The sequence below is a fragment of the Macrobrachium rosenbergii genome, chromosome 55 (genome assembly GCF_040412425.1).
Source record: "Macrobrachium rosenbergii isolate ZJJX-2024 chromosome 55, ASM4041242v1, whole genome shotgun sequence".
In the NCBI taxonomy this organism is placed as follows: domain Eukaryota; kingdom Metazoa; phylum Arthropoda; class Malacostraca; order Decapoda; family Palaemonidae; genus Macrobrachium; species Macrobrachium rosenbergii.
Genome location: NC_089795.1, coordinates 60,714,246 through 60,739,412, shown reverse-complemented (window position 1 = coordinate 60,739,412; position 25,167 = coordinate 60,714,246). Strand labels below are relative to the sequence as shown.

Sequence of the window (25,167 nt, the reverse complement as noted above, 5' to 3'; positions counted from 1 at the left end):
TTGAGGAGCCCGATCTGCAGATCTGCAGCCCTTGGAGGGGACTTCTTTTGATGAATCAAGTGTGTTGCCGTACAATCAGGAACGGGGTGACGACCATCAGCAGCTAAGGCAGAAGACGTACAGCCATGACCCCTGGACAGACTCGCAGCCGTCCATAGCCTCAATACGGCTGGGATTAGCCAACCGAGACAGCTCAAGTAGATGGAACTGTGAATCTTGTTATACTGTAGTTATGAAAAATACAAATTGATTAAAAATCAAGTCATATTCTTTCTAGAGGGGGAAGAATGTGATAGTATGTCTTCAACAACTTCATGTACTATATGAACTGGTATACTTTTTTTCTTTATAATAGTATTTGTAATTATTTGTATAATATTTTCTGTATCACTGTTAGTTATTGATTGGTATTATTGTTCTTTCAGAATGACTAATATTGCTTTACTTGGGATAGCAGCCGTTTAATAGTTCACCACACACACGCATACTAAACTTGCAGTCTGTGGTCCAGTGGATAATATAATTTTGCATTTATTTCAGAGATGAAGGAAAATGTAGATTACACATCTACATTTTCCTTAGACAGCAAGTTTTGTATGCATGTATGTGATGAACTAGGTTAAACTTGGCTGTTATCCCAAGCTTTACTTCATTCTGAAAGAACAATAATATCAATCAATAACTAATGACACTGGGAATATTATTATATATGATAATCTGTATAATTACAAATACAGTAAAGGAAAAAGTTTTATGGAGACATACTATCACATTCTTCCCCCTCTAGAAAGAAAATGACAAATTTTTAATCAATTTGTATTTTTCTTAAGTACAGTACAACAAAGGTATGCACAGTAGGCTACAGAACATCTTGATCCCTGAATCCCAGCCGTATCTATCAGGAGCCTTTGACATTCAACTAGATCTTCTTACTACTGATGCTGGTGAGATACTGCCCCCCTCACTTCAATCTCTGGAGAAAATTCAGCACCTGTTTCTTGTTGTGATGATATCTTGATTTTCAGCAATAGCAGTAGGATTTTCAGCAGTGACATAAGGAGTGTCAGCAGTAACAGAAGGGTACATTACAAGGTCTTCAGGACATGCAGCCAAATCATGAATTGAGACTGTTGATTCATGTCCATCACAATGCCTATTAGCATATGTGGGATAAGCATCCACGAGTTTGACTTCATCCACTAATGGTTCATTCTTACTGTATTGGCCTGAACAAATATCCTCAATAAGACAGGTCCTGGAGAAAAATTGGTCTTAATGTAGGAGAATGTCTCTAGCACCTGTTGGAGTAGGGTTAAAATATCAAGGGTTTTGGTGGTAACAGGAGACAGCAGCCAATTGGGGTGCAGCCCAACCTGGCTTGCCACAACAACAGTGACACCAGTTTCTCTCTAACCACTTTCAGAGCAAGTTGGTGCTCATCTAAGCAATCCAGGCCTTAGAGAAGATGCCTAGGGGTGGGTTGGTAACAACCCATGTTCTCATTCTTTGGCTGCCTTGGATACACCCTCATTCTACTTGTAGCAGGTGCAGATCTAATGATTTGTAACTCGGGTAATCCCTGTCCCAAGTGTCGTAATAGGTCTCCTGAGCAATGGAAGAATTTTGGTAGGAGAAGACGCATCAGTTCCTTACTTGCCAAAATCTCCTGTCACTGCATCATCTTCTCTGGCAGATTTTACCCCATCTCATTCTTCTTTTGCTTTGTATTTAGATGTTTCGAGGGCGTTCGGGAGATCTTGTAATGGATGTTGCTGTCCCTACTCTATCAGAGGGGGGGAACTTTCCCCTTTGAGGGAGGAGGCAGTTCCCTCTTGTAGTCTTTTCAGGGGTGAATGCCCAGAAGTTTTCCGAGTGTCGGGCTTTTAGGCCTTCTAGGGGGTACCAACCTTTGGCAGCTTATTGTCTCACTGCATGTCTTCCTGCATCGCAGTGTTGACCACTGTAACAGTTTCCAGAGCTTCAGTTTCTGTGACGTCTCAACGTAAAGGCTCTCCCCGTGACTGTTTCTGCGACATCTCAACTGTTCTTGGCTCTCCCCGCACCATGCCATCACCATCCATGTTGTTTCAGTCAAAGGTGTTTTCCTGAAAAAGTACGGTCATACTGAGTAGCTGAAATCAAAGAGAAGTCTTAGTTCTCCTTCCTCGTCTACATCATCTTCCTCCTCCTCTTCATTATCTGTTCCGTCCATCACTGTTAGACATCAGAGGAAGATGTACTAAATAGCTCCTCCATGCAAGGAGATTTGCAGGCCCTCTTCAGATTCTCACTCCTCTTCTGCAGCTAATCCTGTTTGTAGCTCCTCCACGCAAGGAGATTTGCAGATTCTCACTCCTCTTCTGCAGCTAATCCTGTTTGTCCAAACACATACGTGTGAAACCCATTCTTGCTTCATCCAGAGCTGCTTCAAGCCTTCTTGCTTCTTCGCATAGCCATGCTCCCTTCAAGGCACACAGCCGTGTTTCTTCTGCCTTATGAGTAATACAGTTTACCGGAGCATTTTCACCACACTCTTCAGTGAAGTCTGAGAAAGTCTCGTGCCAATGATGCCACTCTTTTGCTGCTGTAGTTGAGCTTAGGTCTAAGTCTGGTTGAGGCGGCTTCAGTACTCTTTCCATTTTTGAGTCAAGTAAATTGTGATGAACTAGGTTAGTCAATCTTGGCTGCTGTCCCAAGCTTTACTTCGCTCAAAATTACATTTATTCTGAAAGAACAATAATACCAGTCAACAACTAACAGTGACACAGAGATTATACATATACATGTAATTACAAATACTATAAAAGTATTACCAGTTCATACAGTACATGTTGTTGGAAGAATAAATCATACACTACATGTTGTTGGAAGAATAAACCCAAGACAAACCTTTATGGAGACTTCAGCATCCATATTACACATTGTGATGTGAGTTAATAAGTTTTCTCTTGGCTACAGAGTTTTTCTTTTTCTAATAATGATTACTTTTTCAGGTTCTTGTAAGTCGGTTTTATCGAGATTTGAGACTCGTTTCTATTGGAGGTGGTGCAGATGAGGTTATGCTGAGTATTATTTGCAAGTATATGGGTACTCTTCCTTTGCCTCCTAAAAAGAGATGAGCATATGTGTAAAATGTAATATATATTGCAGTAAAATGTACTATATTTATCCATGATATATGGGTTAATTTGTAGCTGAAATAAATGCAGTGCAATAATTTTCATGCTAAAATGTACAAAAATACTGTGGTGCTATTTTTTTTTTGTTAACAACAACAATCTATATTACCTTAAAGTGTAAAGTTTAAACTATTTTTATGCCTTACATATATTTAATAAAATATATATTAGTGTACAGGATTTAGACATTTATTTCCAGTGGTATACAAGTTTTCAGTACAGAAGGAAGCTGGACCAAGCATAGTATGCAGAGCAGCCTTGATTAAATATCATAATAGTACAAGAATGTTTGAAAACTGAGTGTCCAAAGGCTCAAGCTGAATTTTTTTTTCTTTAAAAATGGAAGACCACAGCTCTCTGTTGAAGATCATGAATTAATATATTTACAACTGATTAGCTCAACAGCAGCACTGAGTCACATTTTTAAACATTAATATGACACCCCCTAAGGATCTGTTCTTAAAAGAGAGGTGAAAATTTTAGCAGAAGCAGAGAAGAGAGGTGAAAATTTTAGCAGAGTAAAGTTGAAGTTCAAGTAGTTGGCTGTTATGTTGGAAGATCAAACTGCCTAGATGTGAGTATAAAAAAAAAAAAAAAAAAACCCTGCTCTGCCACGCAAACCAGCTGAGCATTGTACATAAGTTGATCGGCTAAATTAGAAGGCTGTGTGGCGATTAACATGCTGATGAGGTGGGGATGGAGAATAAAGGGAATGAGGTGTTTGTGATAAATTTACACACAGATTGTTCTCAGTTCTGCAGCTTGCTTTCTTATAAGTGGTTACTATCCTGTTCTCTACAGTGTTATTGCTTCAGAGAGTGACAGACATAGATATGAAAGCTGTAACTTGCAGTCATACTGGTTTTATATTATGTAGACTTACTGCACTACTGTTTTCAATCAGTATTCAAGGGTAAATTGTACATAATGAACAGTGCAACGCAGACATTGGTTATGATGTAACAATATATATATACTGGTCATTTTTTACCATGTGCAAATGTAATTATAATAACCATAATGCCCTCTTTAACGTCTCAAATTCTTTACACTTTTTAGATAAGCTTGTCACTACAAAGCCAATCCAAGTGCAAGACTATGAAGAAATTCATGTATCTAATGCTGAGACTGTACTGTAATTGAGCCTAATTATTCTGACAAAATCCCCAGTGAGGCCATGTTTCCTAACAAAGCAAGCCTTTACCACTTAGAAAACTTCCTTCAGAGCTAATATTCTTCAAAAATCAAGTGCCTGTTCGTCTTCTGACAGACAAGCCTGCAAATTTCAAGTATCATCCCCACATCACTAGATAAGATTGAGCAGGAAATTGACTGAAAATAATAATGCACAGAGATTGACCTAGGTGAAGCAACAGAGCGTTGGCCTTCGGAATACTGTCGACAGAGTTGGCCAACTTGAACTGGTGACTCAGTAGAAAAGATTTTTTGCTCCTAAAAATCGACACCATCCACCTATGGGCAACAAATTCCCTGTGAGTACTTATAGAGGTGCTGTACAATAGCCCAAACAAAGCCCCTTGAAGAGCAATACCTCCTCTGTAAATACACCTGGAAGGAACTTGCATGACTGAGGATGTACTGATATGAGGAAAAATGCCTCCTGCACATCCACAAACACATCTGATCATTCTTTTGGAAAGTTACTAAAACCATGCTGGAAAAACCAAATGCCATGGGACACACGAAGTTATTCAGTCTCAATGTGTCCAACAATGACCGCCTATCTCCAGTTGCTTATGCAGCTAGGAAAAAGTCAAAGGTGAAATCCCAGTGAATTACCACCTGGTCCATTTCTTTCTCTCTAATTTACAACCTCCTACTAAAGAACAATTACCACCTGGTCCATTTCTTTCTCTCTAATTTACAACCTCCTACTAAAGAACAAGACTTCTGCTGGAAAAGACAAAGGGAGGCTTGCAACTGGCCATCTACCAGAACCTGAGGGCTGAACTTATCCCCAAAAGGTATAAAATAAGGCTTGTATCAATATATCCTCCCTTATCACCTTAACCTGTTCACCCTAAGACTTTCCTACAGGTAGGAGCAGAGGTAAAGGAAATTTCTTCGGCGCGATTGAGTTTTCTGTGCATCACATAATCAAGGGTACCGAAAATAGATCTATCTTTCGGTGAAGTCTCGATATAGTCTATTATGAGCCATGGCCCATGATCCTTTAACCACGGGCAAGTGGTGACCTCTCCTATATCGTTGCCGGATGCTCGATTATGGGCTAACTTTAACATTGAATAAAATAAAAACTACTGAGGCTAGAGGGCTGCAATTTGGTATGTTTGATGACTGGAGGATGGATGATCAACATACCAATTTGCAGCCCTCTAACCTTAGAAGTTTTTAAGATATGAGGGCGGACAAAATAAAGTGCGGACGGGCAATAAACTTCCACTGGCACCAAAAACCCTTAAAGCTGGCTTTACAAACTCCCTAAGCTGGTGCCTCTACCTCTCTAAGCTGATGCAGAGAAGAGGCAATATACTGAGCAAACAGTTAATAAAAGATAAAAACTTCAACAATCTAAACTGAGGCTCCATTTTTGCAAACTTGTCAGTCTTGAGTTTTTCTCTTCACAGGAAAGAGAAAAGACACAATCTTCTCCCGAAGATGGTTTAAGGAGAAAGCTTGGATTCTCTTCTCCAAATACTTCATGGGCGAAAATACTCAGACAAGCGAGACCTATTCTCTATGTGGGCCCTCTCCTCAACTAAATGAGGATACAGCGAAGCGCAACACTCCAGGAAACACCGCTCTAACTGGAGATCCTCAGATTCAAACTCTTCTTCCACCAGAGATGACAGGAGGAGACTGTTGGCGATGAAAAGGAGATAGTCTGAAGCGACTCGGCTGAGTCCACACACATCAGCTGAGTGAAAGAAAACGAGGCGCCAAATGAAAATAGGAAATGCTGGGAGGTGGGGGAAGAGTTACGATGACTCTCCTGCCTCATCCGAAAGTGAGTCAACATACTTGAGAGCATTCCCATATGACACATCCTTAAGAGAGCTATGTGGCTAGAATAATACCTAGCTTGGAAACAACAGAAGATACTGTAATCATGGTAGATTTGAAAAGAGAAACATTAATCAAGGCAGAAGTAAGAGATTTGCCGACAGCTGAAGAAAAAGCACGTAAAGAACAACCAAGTGCATTTCAACGGAGAAAGAGGAGTAGCCTAGCACACAAGGATTTAGAATGAACAAAAGATGAGATTGGTTAAACAACTGACTGAGTCAACATAACATCAGAATAAGTAAAACTTGCTACAGACATTTTTAATAAAACTGCCTCTATCTATATAATTAGTCCTATCAATGCTAACCACCTCATACTAGGTGCCGATGACAGCAGAAGTCGCATATGTAGTAAAGATTGTTTACCAAAATGCATTATACAAAACTATGAGCGTGAAAAATGGAGAGGCAGGTGACGGAGGGGACAGAACCACACTGTCCCGAGAACGGATGGATGGATGGATGGATGTATGATATTTAGGGCAAAAGCCCAGGCACTGGGGCCAACAAGGCCATTCAGCGCCGTAATGGAAAGAAAATAAATTATGTTAAAGTTATGAATTCATGAAGAAATTAATAAATAAATGAAGTGATGTGACCAATAAATAAGGGTATGAAGTTTAATGAATGATGTGCTATATAAAAAAATTAATGTCATTAAAATTCTACGTGATGTAATAAATTAAATAAAAATTAAATATCGTTAAAATTTTAATACACTTTAAAAAGAGATTATAGCAGAAATATCTGCTTCATCTCCTAAAATATCAGACAGGGATTTACCCACAAAATATCTGTCTCTTTGGTTGTAATATCTGGGGCAGACCACCAGAATGTGTGCTCCTGTTAGTGTCTCGTCACAGATAAGCACACTCTGGAGGGCTGCTTCTTCAAAAATAAACGATGGTCAGACGAGTGTGCCCAATCCTTAATCTCGTTAAAAATAACCTCTGTCTGGCCTGTCAGAAGCTGGAATGACCAAGACCACGGTAGTACATTATCCCTAATATTTCTATATTTCTTATTATTGCAAGAAGGGGAGAAGTCCACCTTTCTTGCCATTTACTAAAACATAAGATCTAATGGGACCTTTAGATCTGTATGAGGCACTTTTCTAAAAGAGGTTTCTGATAAAATACCAGCAGCTTTCGCTTCCTATCTGCCATCGTTTCAGAATCCCCACGTGAGAAGGACCCAACAGAAAGAGACTGATTTACGTCGACAATATATACGAAAAAGCCACTCCTGAAACTTTTTGAATTAATGGATGAAAGCTATTAAATTTTTAATAGCTTCTCTAAGGTGCTCTAGAGTCTGAGTATATGACAAAATTAGAGTCACTACTTTGAAAAACTAAATCTAGGGCAGACACACGGCTGTTAATTCGGCAGTAAATATTGATGCAGAGTCAGGTAATTTAGCTGTGTATCGCTGTATCACCAAGGATACAGCGCAACCAACACCACTATCTGACTTAGATCCATCTGTATAAATTTTTGTAAAATTAGTATGCAACATCATTGCTCTAAGAATTTTCCCTAATCTCTTCTACAGTGCAGTCCTTTTATTAAACAGTTTCTTACATTGATGCTTCTGGGATAAGCCATGGAGGATTTATAGATATTCTACTTCCAGGACTTTCTGGGACGTGAGGTGATTGTTCTAACATCCTCATTCAGTCAATTTGGAATGGTTTAGAAGCTCTTGTACCAGAAAAAACTTCTTGAGAGTCTGTTTCTCTTTAGTGCTTGAAAGGAGGGATTTTTGAGACACTTTCATTCTAGCTATGCATCGCAACCCTAGCTCTTTGCCTTCTTAGATCAAGGGTAAATGATGTCGACATAAATGCTTTCAACAGGCGAAGTTCTAAAAAGCCCCTGAGCATATCAACCACACATGTTGTGCCTACAACATCCAGTTCTTTTAGCTTGCTGTACAGGCTGAGGAATAAATCTGACAGCCATAGTCACAAGCAGAATGACACAGAGAGTCATAGCCTCAGAAGGGACTTCTTATCAGCCCCCAACTAAATCCAGAGACAACCTTTAAAATATTCATAGATTGTTTAACATTAAACTTTAGGGCATTTATGTGGCTAGCCCATGTTAATTATGGTCAATAGTCATCCCCAGAAATTTAACTTCACTCCTCGTGAAGGAAGGATGGACCCTTTTAAACTAAGTGCGAACCTCTTCCACACGCCTTAGGCACCTCATTTGAATCTTACTGCAACTGTTTTGGAAGAGGGAACTTGAAACCATTCTCATCAGCCCACTAGTAATAGCATTAATAGACCTTTGCAATGTTTACATACGTGACAGGAACATATCCTGTGCAGTATATTGCAAGGTCATCGACAAAAGCGAGCATTTAACAGGGGGCGAGGGATTTTTCAATCACACTATTTATTGCCACTGAAAAAGTGTGTTACACTTAAAATCTACATTGGGGGAACTCCTTCCTCCTGCATAAAAGGTTGGAGGAAGGAGTTTCCCCCTTACTATAAAAGTCTGTCTGATAAAAGGAATATATAAACCTGACCATTCTTTACATATGCCCACTTGTAAATTGTTTCCATGATGCCAATTCTCAAAAGGTAGTGTCATATGCTTTCTCAAGTCAAAAAATATGCCAATGGTCTGACACTTTTGGCTAATCCTTGCTGGATTTGGTTGGTCAGCCTCAGCAAGGATCAAGGGTGGAGCGGTTTTTCTGAAACCAAATTGAAATGGCGATAGTAATCCTTTGGTCTCAGGTGCCAAACCAGTCTAGTATTTATCATTTCTCCATCAGCTTACATACACAGCTGGTAAGAGCTATTGGTCTATAGCTGGTGGCTTGGGAAGCATCTTTATTAGGCTTTTAACGGGGACAATTATGGATATTTTCCAGTCCTTGCAAAATTCCAGTTTCCCATATTTTGTTTATAATCTTCAGTAAATATTTTTGGCATCATCTGGGAGGTGTTTTCAGCATTTCATATGATTGTATCCTCACCTGGAGCTGTGGATTCACTTTGAGGAGAGCGCCTCACGAAGTTCTCTTAGGGAAAATTCTGTAGTTGTATGGTTCAGATTTTCCAATCAAACTTCAGATACATTTGAATTCCTACCCTTTGAAATTTGACAATAATTGTTAGGGGCTGGAAACTTTAGAAAGTGTTTTCCTAGCTCATTGGCAACTTCAGTGGGCTCTGTGATTAGAGTGTCATTTATTTTGTCGAGGGCAACATGATGACTTTACAAATTTTCCACTCAGTTTCCTTATTTTGCGCCACACCACTCTTAGTGGGTCTTTGAGTTATTCCATTAATATAGTAAAGCCAACATTCTCTTTTGGCTTTTATAAAAAGCGCCGCTGCTTGGCTAAAACACGTTTGTAGATTAATTTAGACTGAGAGGCCACAGTCTTGTAACGTCTGCAGCATTTCCTAGTCCTTTTTCTCAGAATACCACATGTCTTATTCCACCAGGGAACTGCAGGTCTACGAGGTTTGCCTTTGTTTTTGAATCGAGCTTTCAGCACTCTTCAAAGTAGATTCAATAAAGTAATCATAGGCATCTAGATGAGAATGAAAGGACTCAAACTCCTATCTAGATTGACACCCTTACTAAATTTATCCCAGTCTGCGTCCTCTACCTTCCACTTAGGTAAAACTTCAGATGGAGCATTCAGAGCATATTTCAAATGGATCGGGTAGTGATCACTTCCATTTAAATCTTCATTAACAGACCAATTAAAATCAAGGTGGATACTAGTTGAAGAAAATACTAAGGTCAGTGCAGAGAAATGATTATCGTGAATGTTGTGGAAAGTCATTGACCCATTATTATACAGGGTAACATCATTCCTGTCAATAAGTCTTCGATTAATTTCCCTTTACTATCTAAAACCGAACTTCCCCCAAAGGGAGTTGTGGGCATTAAAATCACCTAGCAGAAGTAAAGGAGCTGGAAGTTGGTCAGTGTAACGACTGAATATCTCCAATGTTAAAATCAAGGTCTGGTGGAAGGTATATGAGGCAGATTGTTATCTCTTTTCCAAAATGACTGAAATAGCGACAGCTTGTAGTGTTGTATTTAATTGTATTGTGGAGTGCTGTAGAGATTTATTAATAATAATTGCAGCACCTCCATGGGCACGATCACCAATTGGGGATATGATTTAAATATTGAATAATTTAGTCCAGGATTATAAAACAGAGTTGCCTAACATTGTTTCCTGTAGGCATATAATCCCTGGATTAAATTCATGTACATTAAAACTTTAAGGTCTTCTATGGACTCTGGGACCTTTACAGTTCCCACTGAAGAATGTCGGCAAGAATGCTAAGGTGGTAAAATGTGCTACTTCCCACTCCTTGGAGGGGAAGTACTGTTCCTAGGTGGAGTGGGAAATTCTCCTTTATAAGAGATTGTTTTCTTAACCCCTTTTCATCTGAATTGAGTGTTCAGGGTCTTTGGTTGATCTTCATATTTTTTATTATGAACCTGATGTTCAGAATTATTGCTGTGTTCTGTGCACCACTAATCCTATTTGTCTTAGGCGGCAAGACTGAATTGAGCTCGGATGTTTTTGTTCTGAGACTACTTTGGAACCATCTTTCTAGGAGGAGATGTCTTCCAAAACACTGAACCATTTAAGTTTTTATTATAAAATTATCATTATTTGGGAACTATTTCTTGTGCGTTTCTTGGTAGTTGCAACCGTAGTTTTATTATTATTTTGTTTGTGGCTGTGGCGATTGATGGCTCTGAACTAAGCTCTATCTAATTGGGATTGTTCCTTTAGCTTATTTTGGTTTGAAGTATTTTCAGAATATTTTGCAATTCACCCTTATTTTTGGAGATGAATCGACAGCTGTGGATGTAGTGGAAGATAAATTTTCTGTGCTTTGGAAGTACAATTTTGCTACTGGACTTCAAAGCACTTGCCGACGAAAGTTCTCACCAGTTTGGAGATTTTCATTAGTATTTATGGTTCGAGAAAACCAGGTTTGTGATATCTTCCATCAGACACAGTTATTGGTGACCTTACATTGTTGATTTTCATAAGTTTTATTACCAGAAGCATACGAGTGTTGGCACTTTTGTTTGCCCCCCATTACTGCAAGGCGCTTTGCTTCACTAATCTAATATGTTCATTATCTGCCACCGCCGCACTTTGTTCAAATTTATATCTGGGACAAGCCCTAGAGTTTGGTGTGTGATCACCCTTGCAAAGAAAACAGTATCGGGCTGCTTTGCAATCATCAAATTATCGTGCTCTGCAGAGCACACAGGACATCTTTTTTATTGTTATCGCAAGAGTTTTGAATGTGCCATATTCAAAGCATTTGCGACACTGTCTAGGACTTCTTTTTATATTTTTTTAACCTGCATCCTCTCATGGCCAACAATGATGGTATCAGGAAGGTAATTGGAGGAGAAGGTTAAGAGGATAGCTGCATCACCACCCAGTTTTTTTACATGAGATACACAAGGAGGGCATCGATGGAGAATCTCCTCCTTTAAAAACATGCAGATCTTTTGAAGAAACTACTCCTTTCAGTGTATTAAAGAATCTGAGATGAAATAGATTCAATATTTCCACTTTCAGGAGGTTTAAAGTTAGCTAACAGAACTGCTTGAGTCTCATTTCCAGCTTTTTATTAAAAGACTCTTTCCATAACTGTTTCAAATTTCCAATGGGAATGGAACCAACCTTGCTCTCAAATGCAGTCAGCAGCTTTTATCAAATTTTCCCTCCTCCTTGTAGATAGCAACATGCCATAGAGGGGGGGAAGGCTCTCTGGTACATGGGACTGGTCCATGTTCTTTGTACTTGGAACAAAGTCAAATGGCTCATCATTCAAGTTTTTCACTGAAAACACTTTCGTGCTGACAACTGAGTCATTCAGAATGTGGCCATGGAGTCTTTGTTGTGCCTCCACTAGCTTCCAAGGAGAGGAAAATTTGATAAAAGCACAAAATGACTGTTTATCTTTTTCTAGAATTAATTTAATCCTTTCCACTTTGCCGAATTGCTTCCTACACTGTATAAAACATTCGTAATCTAATGATAAGTTTACATTAGTGCAATAAAGGACCCTATTATTTGAATCAAATCCACAGATTTATTAACACCCTGGTGTCTCAGTGTTTGGTTCTGTCCAACAGCCAAGCCCATCCATGTTCATGCCAGAAGTCGTTGCCAGTGCGTTCGTCATGGATCAGGGAGGGAGAACTAAAAGCCAATTCCATAAGTTTAAACCAGTCCATGCAAAGGTCCAAAAGTGCACACCGACACCCAAGAGCCCCACACAGACCCCGACAGCATATCAAAAGACAACTGGGCAGCTCTACTGCTCAGCTTCCCCACCCAACACTCCCAAAGCCCACGAAGAGACCCCAAGATGCCAAGCATGCACACATCAGACCACCACACAAAACTGGTTCATCCACCACCCAAAACTGCTTGGTCATATCAAGAAAGTATCGTAGATCAGTCAGATATTCACGCATTCTCCACCAATGGCACAAGTGAGAGTTGACTGACAACAGTCCACCCCATACCCTACCCTTTCAGGATAGCACCAGTCACGGCCGCAGTGGCCCAGGTATAAGCCAATCCGCGCCTGCTGGGAGTTCTGCCCCCCACTAATGGGGACTGACTCCCACTCCAACCGTACTGGTGGGCTTCGGACAAAAGGGAGTCCCACCTCCAAAAACCAGCCCCTGGATTCCGATGGGCTGATCCCCAGAGATAGTTCCGCCTCAAGATAGCAGTGGGAAAATCCCATCACCATCTCTTAGGTCCAAACTATCTCGGGTGGCGACTCAACCAATTACAACTCCACAATTGGGGCTTCAGTCGAACCCCTTCCAAAACGAGATCCCTTCTCAGACTCACCTAAGCAGTAAAATTCTTGCGAATGTGGAAATGTCCACGCCATTTAAACCAAACCAAAAACTATGGATGATTCGTCAGGACCCGGGCCCAAAAGGCCAGGGTCCCCAACCCTCACCTCTCGTCAAAGGTGTCCTACTCGGGTGTCCAGAGAACGACTTGGTTCCCTGGCAGCGGACTCTTCCAACCGTCGCAGGGCAGTCCTAGGCTTGGGCTAAAGATGGGCGAGGGCACCAACATCTTACCTCTTATAAGGGAACGCGAAAATGATCGCACACTGTGGGGGGGACCCAGACCAGTTCCCTAACCAATTCAAACAAACCTTGTACTGACCAATATAAGGTTTACGTCCTATTCTAAATTCTCAATACGCTTTTCCTGAACCGAAAGGGGAGAAGAAGTCAGAGCTAAAGAGGAAGCCTCAGTACTAACTAAAGCATTAGCAAAGGAAAAGCCTAGGCTGAGGAAGGATAACTACAGACAAAGGACCTGGAGAAGGGGGAAAAATGACAGGTTGATAACCTGACCTAACTACATGCTTTTGCAATCTATCTGCTTCCCTTCTCTTCCTAAACTAATGAACTTCAGCAGAAAGTCCTTCAAAAATCCCTACTTCCTCACATCTATTCTGAAGATCACAATACAGCTGACCCCCACCTATTTGCAATTCTGGATTCGTGGCTTCCCCCATTCGTAGATTTTTCTGTGGAACATATATCCACATTACTCGTGGGAAATTTGCCTGTTCGCAGAATTTTTCATAGGGAAATATTCACTAATCACTGTATTTTTGTGACTAAATACATTTTTCATGATAAAATTATTACTATACAATATTCAAGTATAAGCATATTTAGTGGGGTGTCAAGTATTCGCTGATTTTAGCTACTCGTGGGGGTTGTGGTCCCTATCCCCTGCAAATCCCAGGGGTTGACTGTCTATACCACTGCAGCTAACGTAAACAGTGTGTATCTCCTAAAAAATCAACATCCTGCTAACACAGTAATCATTCCTACAGAACCTGACATTCTTAGCCTTGATTCTAGTTGAGGCATCCTAGGAAAAATTAATGTGCACTACTGTGATAGCAGCAGACAACCATGAAATACCAACAAGCACCTATACACCATGGCAGCCGTACAATCTCATTTGAATGCCGACTCCCCTATCAGTGTGGATATATAAGCTAAGTTTAACAGTAGGTGAGATTCAACTCAAAATATTTAAAGATGTCTAAGTATACTTTATATATAATGCATAAATATACAGAAAACCTACACATTATGTATGTATACCTAGATATGTGTATACAGTAAATATGCAGTAAGTATAAATATACCTTAAGATACCTAAAGAAGGAAAGATTGTTTGTCTGATAACATTGCTATTTGTGCTTTACATACACACTGCTTGAAGTTCCTCTGATTGCTAAAAATTCGGGATTATAGGTGCAACAGACCACCTCCAATACTGGTAAACTCCCAAAATTCTAGATCTCCCATGGTTACACCCCAGGCCTACACTGAGGCATCTAAAGAACTGGATCCTTCTTCACATGAGAGCTTAAACTAACATCGAATCTGATAAGAGACAACCTGCTGACCCATGTTCAGGTAATAGGAAACAACCCAAGCCTAATTCTTGCCAGGTCAAAAGACTTCCCCAAAATCATACAACCTTGATGAGAAGACTTCTGCTTTGCTAAAAAAAAAAAAAAAAAAAAAAAAAAAAAAAACTCCTGTAAGGACTGAAAACCTCTTAGAAGCGATCAGCAACAATAAATGCCACAAAGGCCAACTTTCTCCGCAAGAAAACCCTTAACAGTGTGGATACCTTTAACTCCAAAATCAAACCTTTGCAGGGACTAGTACTCCCCAATGCTAAACCCTTATTTGGAAAGAGACCCTTAGATTACAAAGTAGTTCCCTTTCTCTAATACAGTATATGGCAGCAAGAAAGAAAACCTCAAGAAAGGCTCTGTTTACTTGAACTGCATTAAAGCCTTGAACATACACAAGCCACCTAATGATATGCAGCTCAGAAAAAGGTTCCATGTATTTCCACAAAATCATACATTAACATCTCCTTACAGAAAGCAATTAACCTCTTCAAAAAAGAAATTATGACCACTTATACACTGGTTGTACATCAGACACCTGATTCATCAATCAACAGACGCACAAGCAATTGCCCTCCCGTCACAGAAAAGGCAGGATAAGTCTTAGCTACTGAAAATACGCCTGCGAGACCGGGGCAAAGACTACCACACTCAATGGCAGAAGAGCAGCACTTGACTGCACTGAACTAACTCCTGATAAGCTTCCACTGAGGGTTGAAAACTCCTCTTTAATCATCGCTGCCAAAACCACTTGCTCCGGCTCAAAATGAAGACTGATTCGGTTGGAAACCTGTTGGCTCAACCAAATGTTCTAAATTCTGATCAAGAAAATGTTGTGATAACGAGAACATTCCTAAACAAAGGGGGAATCAGAAAAAAATACTGATAGAAATTCTTGCTACTGGAAAAGGAGTCGAAATTCCCAAAACAGAATGTCGAGACTAGTAACAGCAACCACCTGCCTACTTAAATGCAAATCTAAACGCTAGCGCATGCCAGGATTCTGTACAGGTGACAGTCAAGCAGTGGACACATGCACACGTGTTAAGAGCACAATTATTAGATGCGCAAGAAAAAAGCACACAAGTGATAGGTGTAGAGGCAATAAGTGCACAGCAAACTAAAGGCGCACAGGCAATACGAGTACAAGCCATAGGGTCACAAGTGATAGGTGTACAAGCCATAGGCATGCACGCGAGAGGTATACAAGCCATAGATACATGTGCGATAGGCACACAAGCCATGGGCGTGCACGCAATAGGCACACATGATAGGCATACAAGCCATAGATGCCCAAGCGATAGGTTTATGGGTAAGTGATAGAAATGCATGTGTAAGAATGCAGCAAAATGTGCAAATTTGCACTAGACACATGCTACTGGTGCATCAAAACTGTGAGGTGCATTATCGCCCTGGCTGAAAAAATCCACAATATACAGGAAAGCTGAAGACAGTCTAGGCTTCTCACTAGATCCTAACTGATACTTATACTAGCCTTAAACCGTGAACGATCCTTAGCTACAGGGGATTGAAGTGAAACTGATAAAAGTAAAAGGTAACTGTCCTCGACAAGGCAGCTTAAACTCGCTTAAATACTACCAGAAAGAGATGTAGCATCACTGTTACCAAGCCGATCCAATACGGTAAATTTGAGAGGAAAAAAATGTTGGGAAACTCTTACATACCCAAGTGATCCTATTGGAGAACAAATTGCTCTACCAGACGGAACAGAGGAAGGGCAACAGGCACAGATCTGTACTGCTTTCTGACATATCCCGGTTCCATCACTTCAAGCCACGACGTAGAAAAATAGGACGTGCCAAGGACAAGGCAAGAAATGACGGGTATTGACCCTAACTCCAACGCAGGAAACCCGAACTTGCCAAACCTCTCGAGAGGGTAGCGCAGAAATGAAAACATTAGTAACAATAATAATATCCCACTAAACTTAGGACAAGTAAACATAAAAAATTACTTTATCCTATCAAATCTAATGCCCTGAATCGATGGGAAGCTCATTTGGAGTAACAGATCAAAGAGAAGCACCAGAGGACCTAACCAGTTACTAAATGGGGAAGCAGACAAGACATGCATCCGTTTAACTTGAGTCTTACAAGTATCATCCTACATAGTTGTTTCTACAACCTAACAAGCTCTCTCCTTTTGTGATCAATTACTGCATTTCGTTCAGCTACGATTCATATAGTTCCAATCATAACCTTTCCCTCAGCAAAAACATACGAGGGTCAATAAAACTGGATTAATGCCTACTACGGCAACTCTTACCTTAAAATTTCTTACCTAATGAATATTAAAAATAAACCAACAGAAAACCATTACAATCTGTCGAACTCCTACTGAAACCAAAGACAGAAGTAGGCTGACCAGCTATGAGTGTTTGCACCTATTGGTCCCCTGGCGAGGGAAGTAAATGGCTAGAAGACTGATATTTATAGAGAACAATGTTCTCATTTTTTTTTTTTTCAATCTGTTGAACTACTGCTGGCGCAGAGGTAAACGCTATATAATGGAGAGGTAAGGTTCATTTCAAAAAATTAGTTTACTGAGACAGTAACACTGCTAGACTACAATGCTTGCCATGACAAGTCATCTGATTGTGTTCCTTGTCAGCCTCTTAACACTATACAACTTTTATAATTCATATCCTTTATGCTTTTAGGGTACACTTGCATTTTTCAATGTTCATATTTTGTCAGTATTACAATATATTTACAAAAGTGTTTTCCAGTTAAATGCAACTCTGGTAATTTAAATATTTACAATTTAACCTTTCTAGACTGTTTACCTTGTAGTTTTAGTTTACTGGTGGAGTCTATTACCGTGAAGTACTTTTACACCTACTGTTCCTTGACATTTGCTGCTGAAGAAGGCATGTTTCCCAAGGTCTCACAGCTAGTCCTTACAACTGTCATCCCACCACAGTAATACATCACTGACAAGTTACTGGAGGTCATCTGCAAACAGTAAACAAATTACCATAAATTGCAATGTTCTAGTTATTACAATAACTTAGGTGTTTTAATACACTGACATTAAATACTTAATGCTCTGATGTAATGTACCAAGGTATTATGAATGATAACTCTCAACCAAGTATTCTATTTTACCAACCATCACTTAAAACACTCCAAAAAGATGCACTCACAAATTGGTCTTGTACAGGGGCCTTTTACAGTAGGGAGCCTACACATCAGTCATATCAACATACACGACAATTGAAACATTAGTACATATGATAGGTATGAACAGATTCAGAAATCAGAATCAGTGTCCTTTTCTGGCAGTCTTGAGATAAATACCGAAAAAAAGCAAGGTGATAAATACCGAAAAAAACAAGGTAGTTTATGGTCCATGATTTGCAGAGGCAGTAAGGTTATTCCAAAACTCTTCAGTTGAAGGAAACAGTTGTCAAGCAGTGCAACCTGAGGCTACGGGTGATTACCCACTGTTTCACATCAGAATTATTCTTTCATTACTCTAAACCTTTAACAGAACTTTGCTTATAGTCCTTCTCACTAGGTTAGGGTCCTTTTAACCATTCTGAGAAATTTGGGGAGTCCCAAAACTCCTCTATAGCAAATCAAACATTGACTACTTATGGCCTTGTTGTTATATGTCTATTATGATTTGCTGTAAATGTATTCTTCAGTGATGAGTAGAGGTCTACAATAGTTCCTTAGAAAAAGCACATGTGAAAGCAGCAGTAAAATGCCTGGAAAATCTTAAAAAGTGGACCTAGATACAGAACTAGCCTAGGGTACAAGTGCTCCCTATGACTCTTGGCATCACTTATCCTGTGACAGATTTCAGAAATATTTAACATCCTTCTGATCTGTGTTTCTGTGTCTTGCCTTTCCTTGGGCATACCAACATAAAATGTATGTTCTCTGCTTCAAAACAAGAACAAACTGCGTACCATAGCATAAACAGTAGCTACACAAACAACAAAGTATTGCTGATCACACCTCTGTCTCTGGTACAGACAGGACACTATTATTACAATCTATAAGTTTAACCAAACCACTAAACTATAATTAATTTAACTTTCAAAAGGCTGGCTCAAAGGATCAATCTTTATTATAAATAAGATTTACATTTATTTGTTAAAGTACTGCTCTTCAAAAATTTTGCATGTGGGTTAACTGAAAATGGAGATGGACGAGGAGTTGACAACTGCTGCAAAGGCCTAGTGACTGGAAGGGTCAAGTATTAGAAAAAGGAACAACTTGCACTTAGCAATGTCACATTCAGAATCTTTGGTACATTGCTATCTTTGCATTGCAAATCATGGATTTGCACTGGCTACTGAATAAGTCTTGGTTTCCCCAGAGTTCAGCTTCATTCCCTCTAGCTAACACCACTTAGATTCACTCTAACACTCTAATCATGAAGGTTAGCTACTACACACTTAATTTTGCATCAAGGTCGTGATGACAACTTCAATAAGAGTGGCACCATTTGCATACTAAATCTTGTTTTCGTGGCCTGAAAGTTTGATACTGTACTAGAGAAGCCAAAAAAAAATCATTGCAGATCCAAAAACACTTTTGTGAGGAACATCAGATATATCTCTAAGCTAATTAAAATCACAGCCAACAGCTTTCCTCTACTGGTTACTAACATAAATGTGAATGTGACCTAGATGGCAGCCTCCATTACCTAAATTAACTTTATAAAAGATCCTTATGGTGAACCAAATCAAAACAGAGCACATCAATAAAACAGACAATTTTGGACTCCATTACACTTAAATTTTCCTTGAAAATGATCAGGCTGATATAAAAATGAAAAACAAGTGCCTAAATGATTCCCGCAAGCATACTATGTAGATGTCAAAGAGTACAGTATCTATATTCAAGGTACAGTACTTTAGAGGTTGAGTTCATTATTTTGGCAAACTCAGAGAGTACTGTAGGAATGGTAACTTGTCTGCTATACTTCAAGAAGCATTTCAAAATTCTTTGAAATACACTTCACCTCAGCTTTTAAGAAAATCTGGTGAGACAACAGTCAAGAAGCCAAGTATTTTTTAGCTCAATGTGACCAACTATGATGTAAAGGAGGGAAAAACCAGGCGAAATTCAGAGAGGAAGTGCACAAGACAATGTCTAAGCAAGAACAAGAAATCGTGATGTAAAAAATATGTCTACATGACTAAAAGGATATTGTAGCTGGGATATGATAAAGATTATCATGACAATAATGAGAAAACCAAACACCTAGGAAGAGCTACAAGGATATTGCAACATAAACACAACGAGTCTACAAATGTAGCTAAACAGCCTGGTATTACAATAACAAGGTTGAGTACCATAATTCTTTTAATGCAGAGACCAACAGACCAATAAAACAGAGAACCCAGGGTCCTTACCCTGCAAAGTCAAAGGCACAGTTCTGGAGGCAACTAGTCCAGTGTCCTCATGCTACAGAAATCAGAGGAAATGTAATATGACAGAGAGGGAAAGCAATGGAGGAACTCTGAAAGAAGTATTGACTGCTTTGTAAATGATGGAAGGTAGAGAGTTGGGGAAAGGAAGTAGCAGTGAACTACAAAGTACGTCACTCATATGTTGAAGTGAATACATATAGATCACTACAGATATATGTAGAATTTCTAGTCCTATTTAAAGAAAAATTACCCACATGCTAGTTCTTTAGCTATTGGGAATGCTAACAGCAACACACCATCACATGGATAAACAGTCTATGCAAGTTTGCAATCCTTAAAATGCTAAAGGGTTTAGCTACAAAAGACATTTTAACCAGCTCACACTGTTATGAATTCTGGGCTTATGAGACTGGGGGAAAAAAAAAAAAAAAAAAAAAAAAAAAAAAAGTGTTGCTCTTATAAAAGTTTTCTAAAGAAAATGACATTGATTCTGAAAATTTCTTCACTGCCTTCAATTGTAGTTTGGGGACTCGCACAAGATGTTTTAGGTTACTGTTCATGTTGCAATGGGTTCTCAACAAACAAATATTGGGTTAAGAGGAATGGACAGTGCATAACTGGTCCTGAAACTGTGCACAAAATTCTCAGGAAGGGATAACCAAAGCTTCTGGACGGCAGTCTTTAAGTGCTCCTATGGCACACTTAGAATTGGCAGGTGTGGGCAGGAAGACATTTATAGTCATTTTGAAAGCATGGCAGGCAGGCATTTATAGTAATTTTGAAAGCATGGAAGACAAAGGAAAATAATTAAAAACCTTACAAGTACTGTACCTCTCCTCTGTTCAAGAAAAGCCTATTGCTCAGAATTTTCAACCAAGAGCAAATATTTAATAACCATAATCATGTCTATGTTTACTCAATAGCAACATACAAATCCACCTATTTTCAGACTTTAGACATGCAATAAGAATACTACTGTATATGAATTTTAATGTCATTTTTATTCAATTTATTTTAGGGTATATAAAAATTAATGCCAACTCTTTTTAAAGCTAGTGAGGGTGAGGACCTTCAAGAACAAAAAGGCAATAGATTAAAGTCACCTGTCTACTTTCAAAGCCAGATTTCCAAGGATGAACAAGGTTCAACTGAAGGGCTTATTCCAAAGTGAGGTGGATATTGAAACAAGGCGAGTTGGAGAAGTTAGACAGCTATGAAGGAAGAGATCCAAGGCCACACCAAAAGCATTAGGCTTCAAACCCTGCAACTGGGGCCATACAGTACATGGTAAACCCTCATAAAAGTTGATACACCATGCAAAACATTTCACCTACAAAACATAAGCTAAACTGAGTGTTATTGTCGTACCAGGAAATTTTGTATGACAATTAAGTGCTCTTTCTGTAAATAAAGAGTTTATTATTCCTATGTAATTTAAACAATTAAGTGCTCTTTCTGTAAATAAAGGTTTTATTATTCCTATGTAATTTAATCAGACCATTGAGCTGATTTATTCAGCTCTCATTGGACTGGCCAAGGTCCAACATATATTACATCCATAGTGAGTCTCCATTGCTGGAAAAAATCTAGGTACCTATCCTTTTCACAGAAGACCATTGTATAACCAATACCTCAAACCTATAATCATCTTTCCCCTAGAACCGAGAAAATTCACAAAATACCTATCGCATTGTATGGATGTCCACTGTCAAACATGAAAGATTCATTTTTAAACACTGTCTCATGCAGTGGCATTCCTGGGGGGGGTCTGTTTGAAATTGCCCCCCCAGGCCCCAAGTGAGGGGGGGGGGACCCCAAAACGCAAAATTTAACCTTTGCAGCTATGACAGGACAAGCTAAATCCAGTGGCCCCAAAATGGTCAAGGGCTCCATTTATATTTGGACCTGAAATTTTGGGGCCCACTAAAGGGGCCCATTTTCCAATTTTGTGAACAAAAATGTTATGTAAAAGAAATAAGGCTCTCCAGGGGACCCCTCTCAATCATAGAGTCCATTATAGACCTTCTCATACGGATCGCAGGAGGGTAGGTAACGTTGATTGGGTTAAGGGCAGGGCCGATCTAAGGCAATTGATTACTGCTTATAGGGGTCCTAATTATCCTGTAAGGATGTATATTATATATATATATTAAGTGGATCTTCAATTACTCAATGTATACCTAGTTTTAAGAAACAAAATTTCTGAAATTTGCATTTACAAGTGCCTTTAAAATGATCCTACAATTGTTCACATTCTAAAAATTTTCCCGGGGGGCTTACAGCCAACCTCCCGCCGCCCCCCCGGCTGCTTTGGCTTGCTTCGCTTGCCTCCCACCCCATAAGAGTGGCCCTAAATGGGACTGTGCCCCCCAGGCCCCAAAATATCTAGGAACGCCCCTGGTCTCATGTTTTGGTTGATCTTGACTGGAGTTTCTTAGTATGACACTGGAAAAAAAAAACCAAAGTTACCAGAGTAAATTTTAAGTTCGTTCAAGGTTCCAGCGGTAATTTCTACTTTCATAAGAGCATTATATCTCTACTTGATAGAACTACAAACCGGATAGGGTATCCCCAATAATTTATGTATGTTCAGACAATTATGCACTGACATCACCCTTCAGTATAAATTGTCTACAGTATAGGCTTCAGTAAAGTATTGTCAACTGCTTAAGGATTTTGTCTGATGGCAAATGGATATCAGATCTGGCCTGTCAATCAAATGCCTACTGGGTTATGCACGATCACGTGGGGTGTAATGCCCTAGACCAGGTTACTTTATAACACAATGTATTTTGTAGACTTGGAAAAATGAATAGTAACAGTGATCAACCAATGGGACACAGCATGCCCATACAAGTTCCTTCCGCTCAAGGTGCTCTACTTTCTGTCCTTTACACTCGACACAATTTCCCTCGGACTCTCCTGCTTAGCTGTTAAAACAATTAAAACTTGACTGGTCCACTGTAACCCAGGGAATATACCCCACCTCAAAAATGGCAGATAAAATATCTTAACACAACCAGGCATGTCTGAAACCCACCCCGAACAGGTCAGAGCACAATGCCCTAGGTAAGGTTACGATAGGGTAGCTCCGCGTTGCTGACAGCACTATAACTTTACTTTGTCTACAGTTTTTTGGTTGCTAATTATGAATTTACCTTTAATTTTTGGCGCTCAAGTCTAATTAACCTGTAATTAACCCCCAAAGTCCATCCAACAAGGGGTTTCCATATGCGATCTTCACAAGACAGAGCACGGGTACGCCTGTTTCAAACGGTCCATATCCCGTCCGGCAAGTGCAATAACTTAACATATGGGTAACCCCCCACCCCGGGCCAATACTAAACACGGCGAAGGGTCATTCCATTTGGCTGACAACAAACAGATGGACCGCCAGTATCAGAACCTCTAAAAGTGTAGAAAAAATGAGTTGAAAATGTAAAAACAGGTACAGAGCTAATATATAGAATTACCACAATTTTTAGCAAAATAGCACACTTGGCCTATGCCACCCAATCCGCAGTTATTCAGCCAAATCATGGCACAATTCCTTGGGTTGTATTAGGTTTGGGGTTGGTTAGGTTAATGATGAAATCTTTTGGAAAATTTTTAGCCAAAACCAAACAATCTACCCTAAAAAAATTAAAACTTTTCTTAAACTATTACAACAGTAAAACAAGGCTTTTAATAAATGCTAATGAAGTGTAATAAATTCACTTATGATTCAGTTGGGTTAGGCTAATTCACGGCTGAATTCAGAACGGAACTCTCCATTAATAGTCAAAGCTGTCATCAAAAGAGCCCAAATGAGCCAAACCTTACGACATAGTAATTAACTAATAGTGTATTTGATTGACAATAGACAACACCAATTTGTAACCATTTTCAATCCATTAATTTCGAGTTTTTAATCCATTAATTAACATTCAATGTCTCGAAAATTTCGACGAAAATATTAACAGTTGTTCAGGCTGCAAAATTGTTAATCTGGCAGTGTTGGCCTATCCTAGCCACTCTTATTTCCAATTAAACATCTGAATTTTTAAGGACAGTTGATAGGTTATTAAGTCAAATTATCGTTAACTGTTTAAAAAGACATTTAAAGGTACAAAATTAAATAAAATTGTTTAGCCTTCACCCCGGCCTTTGTTTAGCCTTAGTCGAAGTCCAGAGGCCAACGGCTAAATATTTCTTCAATTACCGATAACTGGAGATTGTTTATAAGCCCTCTCCGTAATTAAGCTTTCACTTGACAGTTTTGAAATGTGGCAGATAGCCTACTGAGAAGACACAAGGTCCCTGTGGCAGACTACACTAATATACACTTTTAAGCGAAAAATAAAATTTTTCTGAAGGAAGCAATGATGTAACGTCTTCACCTACGTAATTCATGTACGTATGCACAATTTCACGCTTGAAAGATACTTACTTTCGGTCTAAACTAAGAACAATATGACTACGGTCAGTACAACTGTTGAACAGCGCCCCTGTAAGGGAACTATCCTTCACGAGGCATGGCAAGTGACTTCAACACTGACTTGTGTTCCAATAATGTCTTGGCAGATTTGGATACTGTTTAGAGCAATATTTCGTTTATTTTAGGACATCTAGAAAATATTTTTTATTTATGCGTTGGTATAGAAATTTGGTATTTGGTGTGATTTTTACATTAAGGTTATTGCACAGCCATGCTCAAATCTGAGGCGACTTGATTCTTTTTGTATCGTACAAAATCTTAGACTGAACGTAACGTTGCCAAATAGTGTTAAACTTTTTTTTATTTACAATGTCATACATGTCGACAAGTTAGCGAATTCACAGCTAACACTATTTTCCCAAAGGTTATTTTATATAAATATGATCCCTTTTATGCACTGGTATAATTTGTAACCTGTGTGATTTGAAATTATTGTTATTATTATTTTTTTACGGTGTGATAAGGTTAGCGGTGCCGTCAATGACTGCGCGCTTAACATGCTCCTCGGGCTGGTCAACGTAACTACCTCGAGTGCGAGTGTGAGGTTC

General features: G+C 39.3%; 1 protein-coding gene and 1 long non-coding RNA gene across 2 annotated transcripts in view; one reads left to right on the top strand and one right to left on the bottom strand.

Annotated features, from left to right (window-relative positions):
• Positions 1–3,359, top strand: part of LOC136835309 (probable acyl-CoA dehydrogenase 6) — a 59,571-nt gene extending 56,212 nt beyond the window's left edge. The window contains exon 8 of the mRNA XM_067098630.1: positions 2,994–3,359. Coding sequence (XP_066954731.1) covers positions 2,994–3,119 — 126 coding nt within the window. The 3' untranslated portion in view covers positions 3,120–3,359. The remainder of the gene's footprint in view (positions 1–2,993) is intronic.
• Positions 642–24,680, bottom strand: LOC136835310 (uncharacterized). Its single transcript, XR_010852098.1, has 4 exons — positions 24,572–24,680; positions 17,539–17,707; positions 2,890–3,105; positions 642–2,725 (listed from the first exon to the last, which is right to left on the bottom strand). It is a non-coding gene; the product is annotated as an uncharacterized lncRNA (long non-coding RNA).
• Positions 24,681–25,167: the final 487 nt, after the last annotated feature.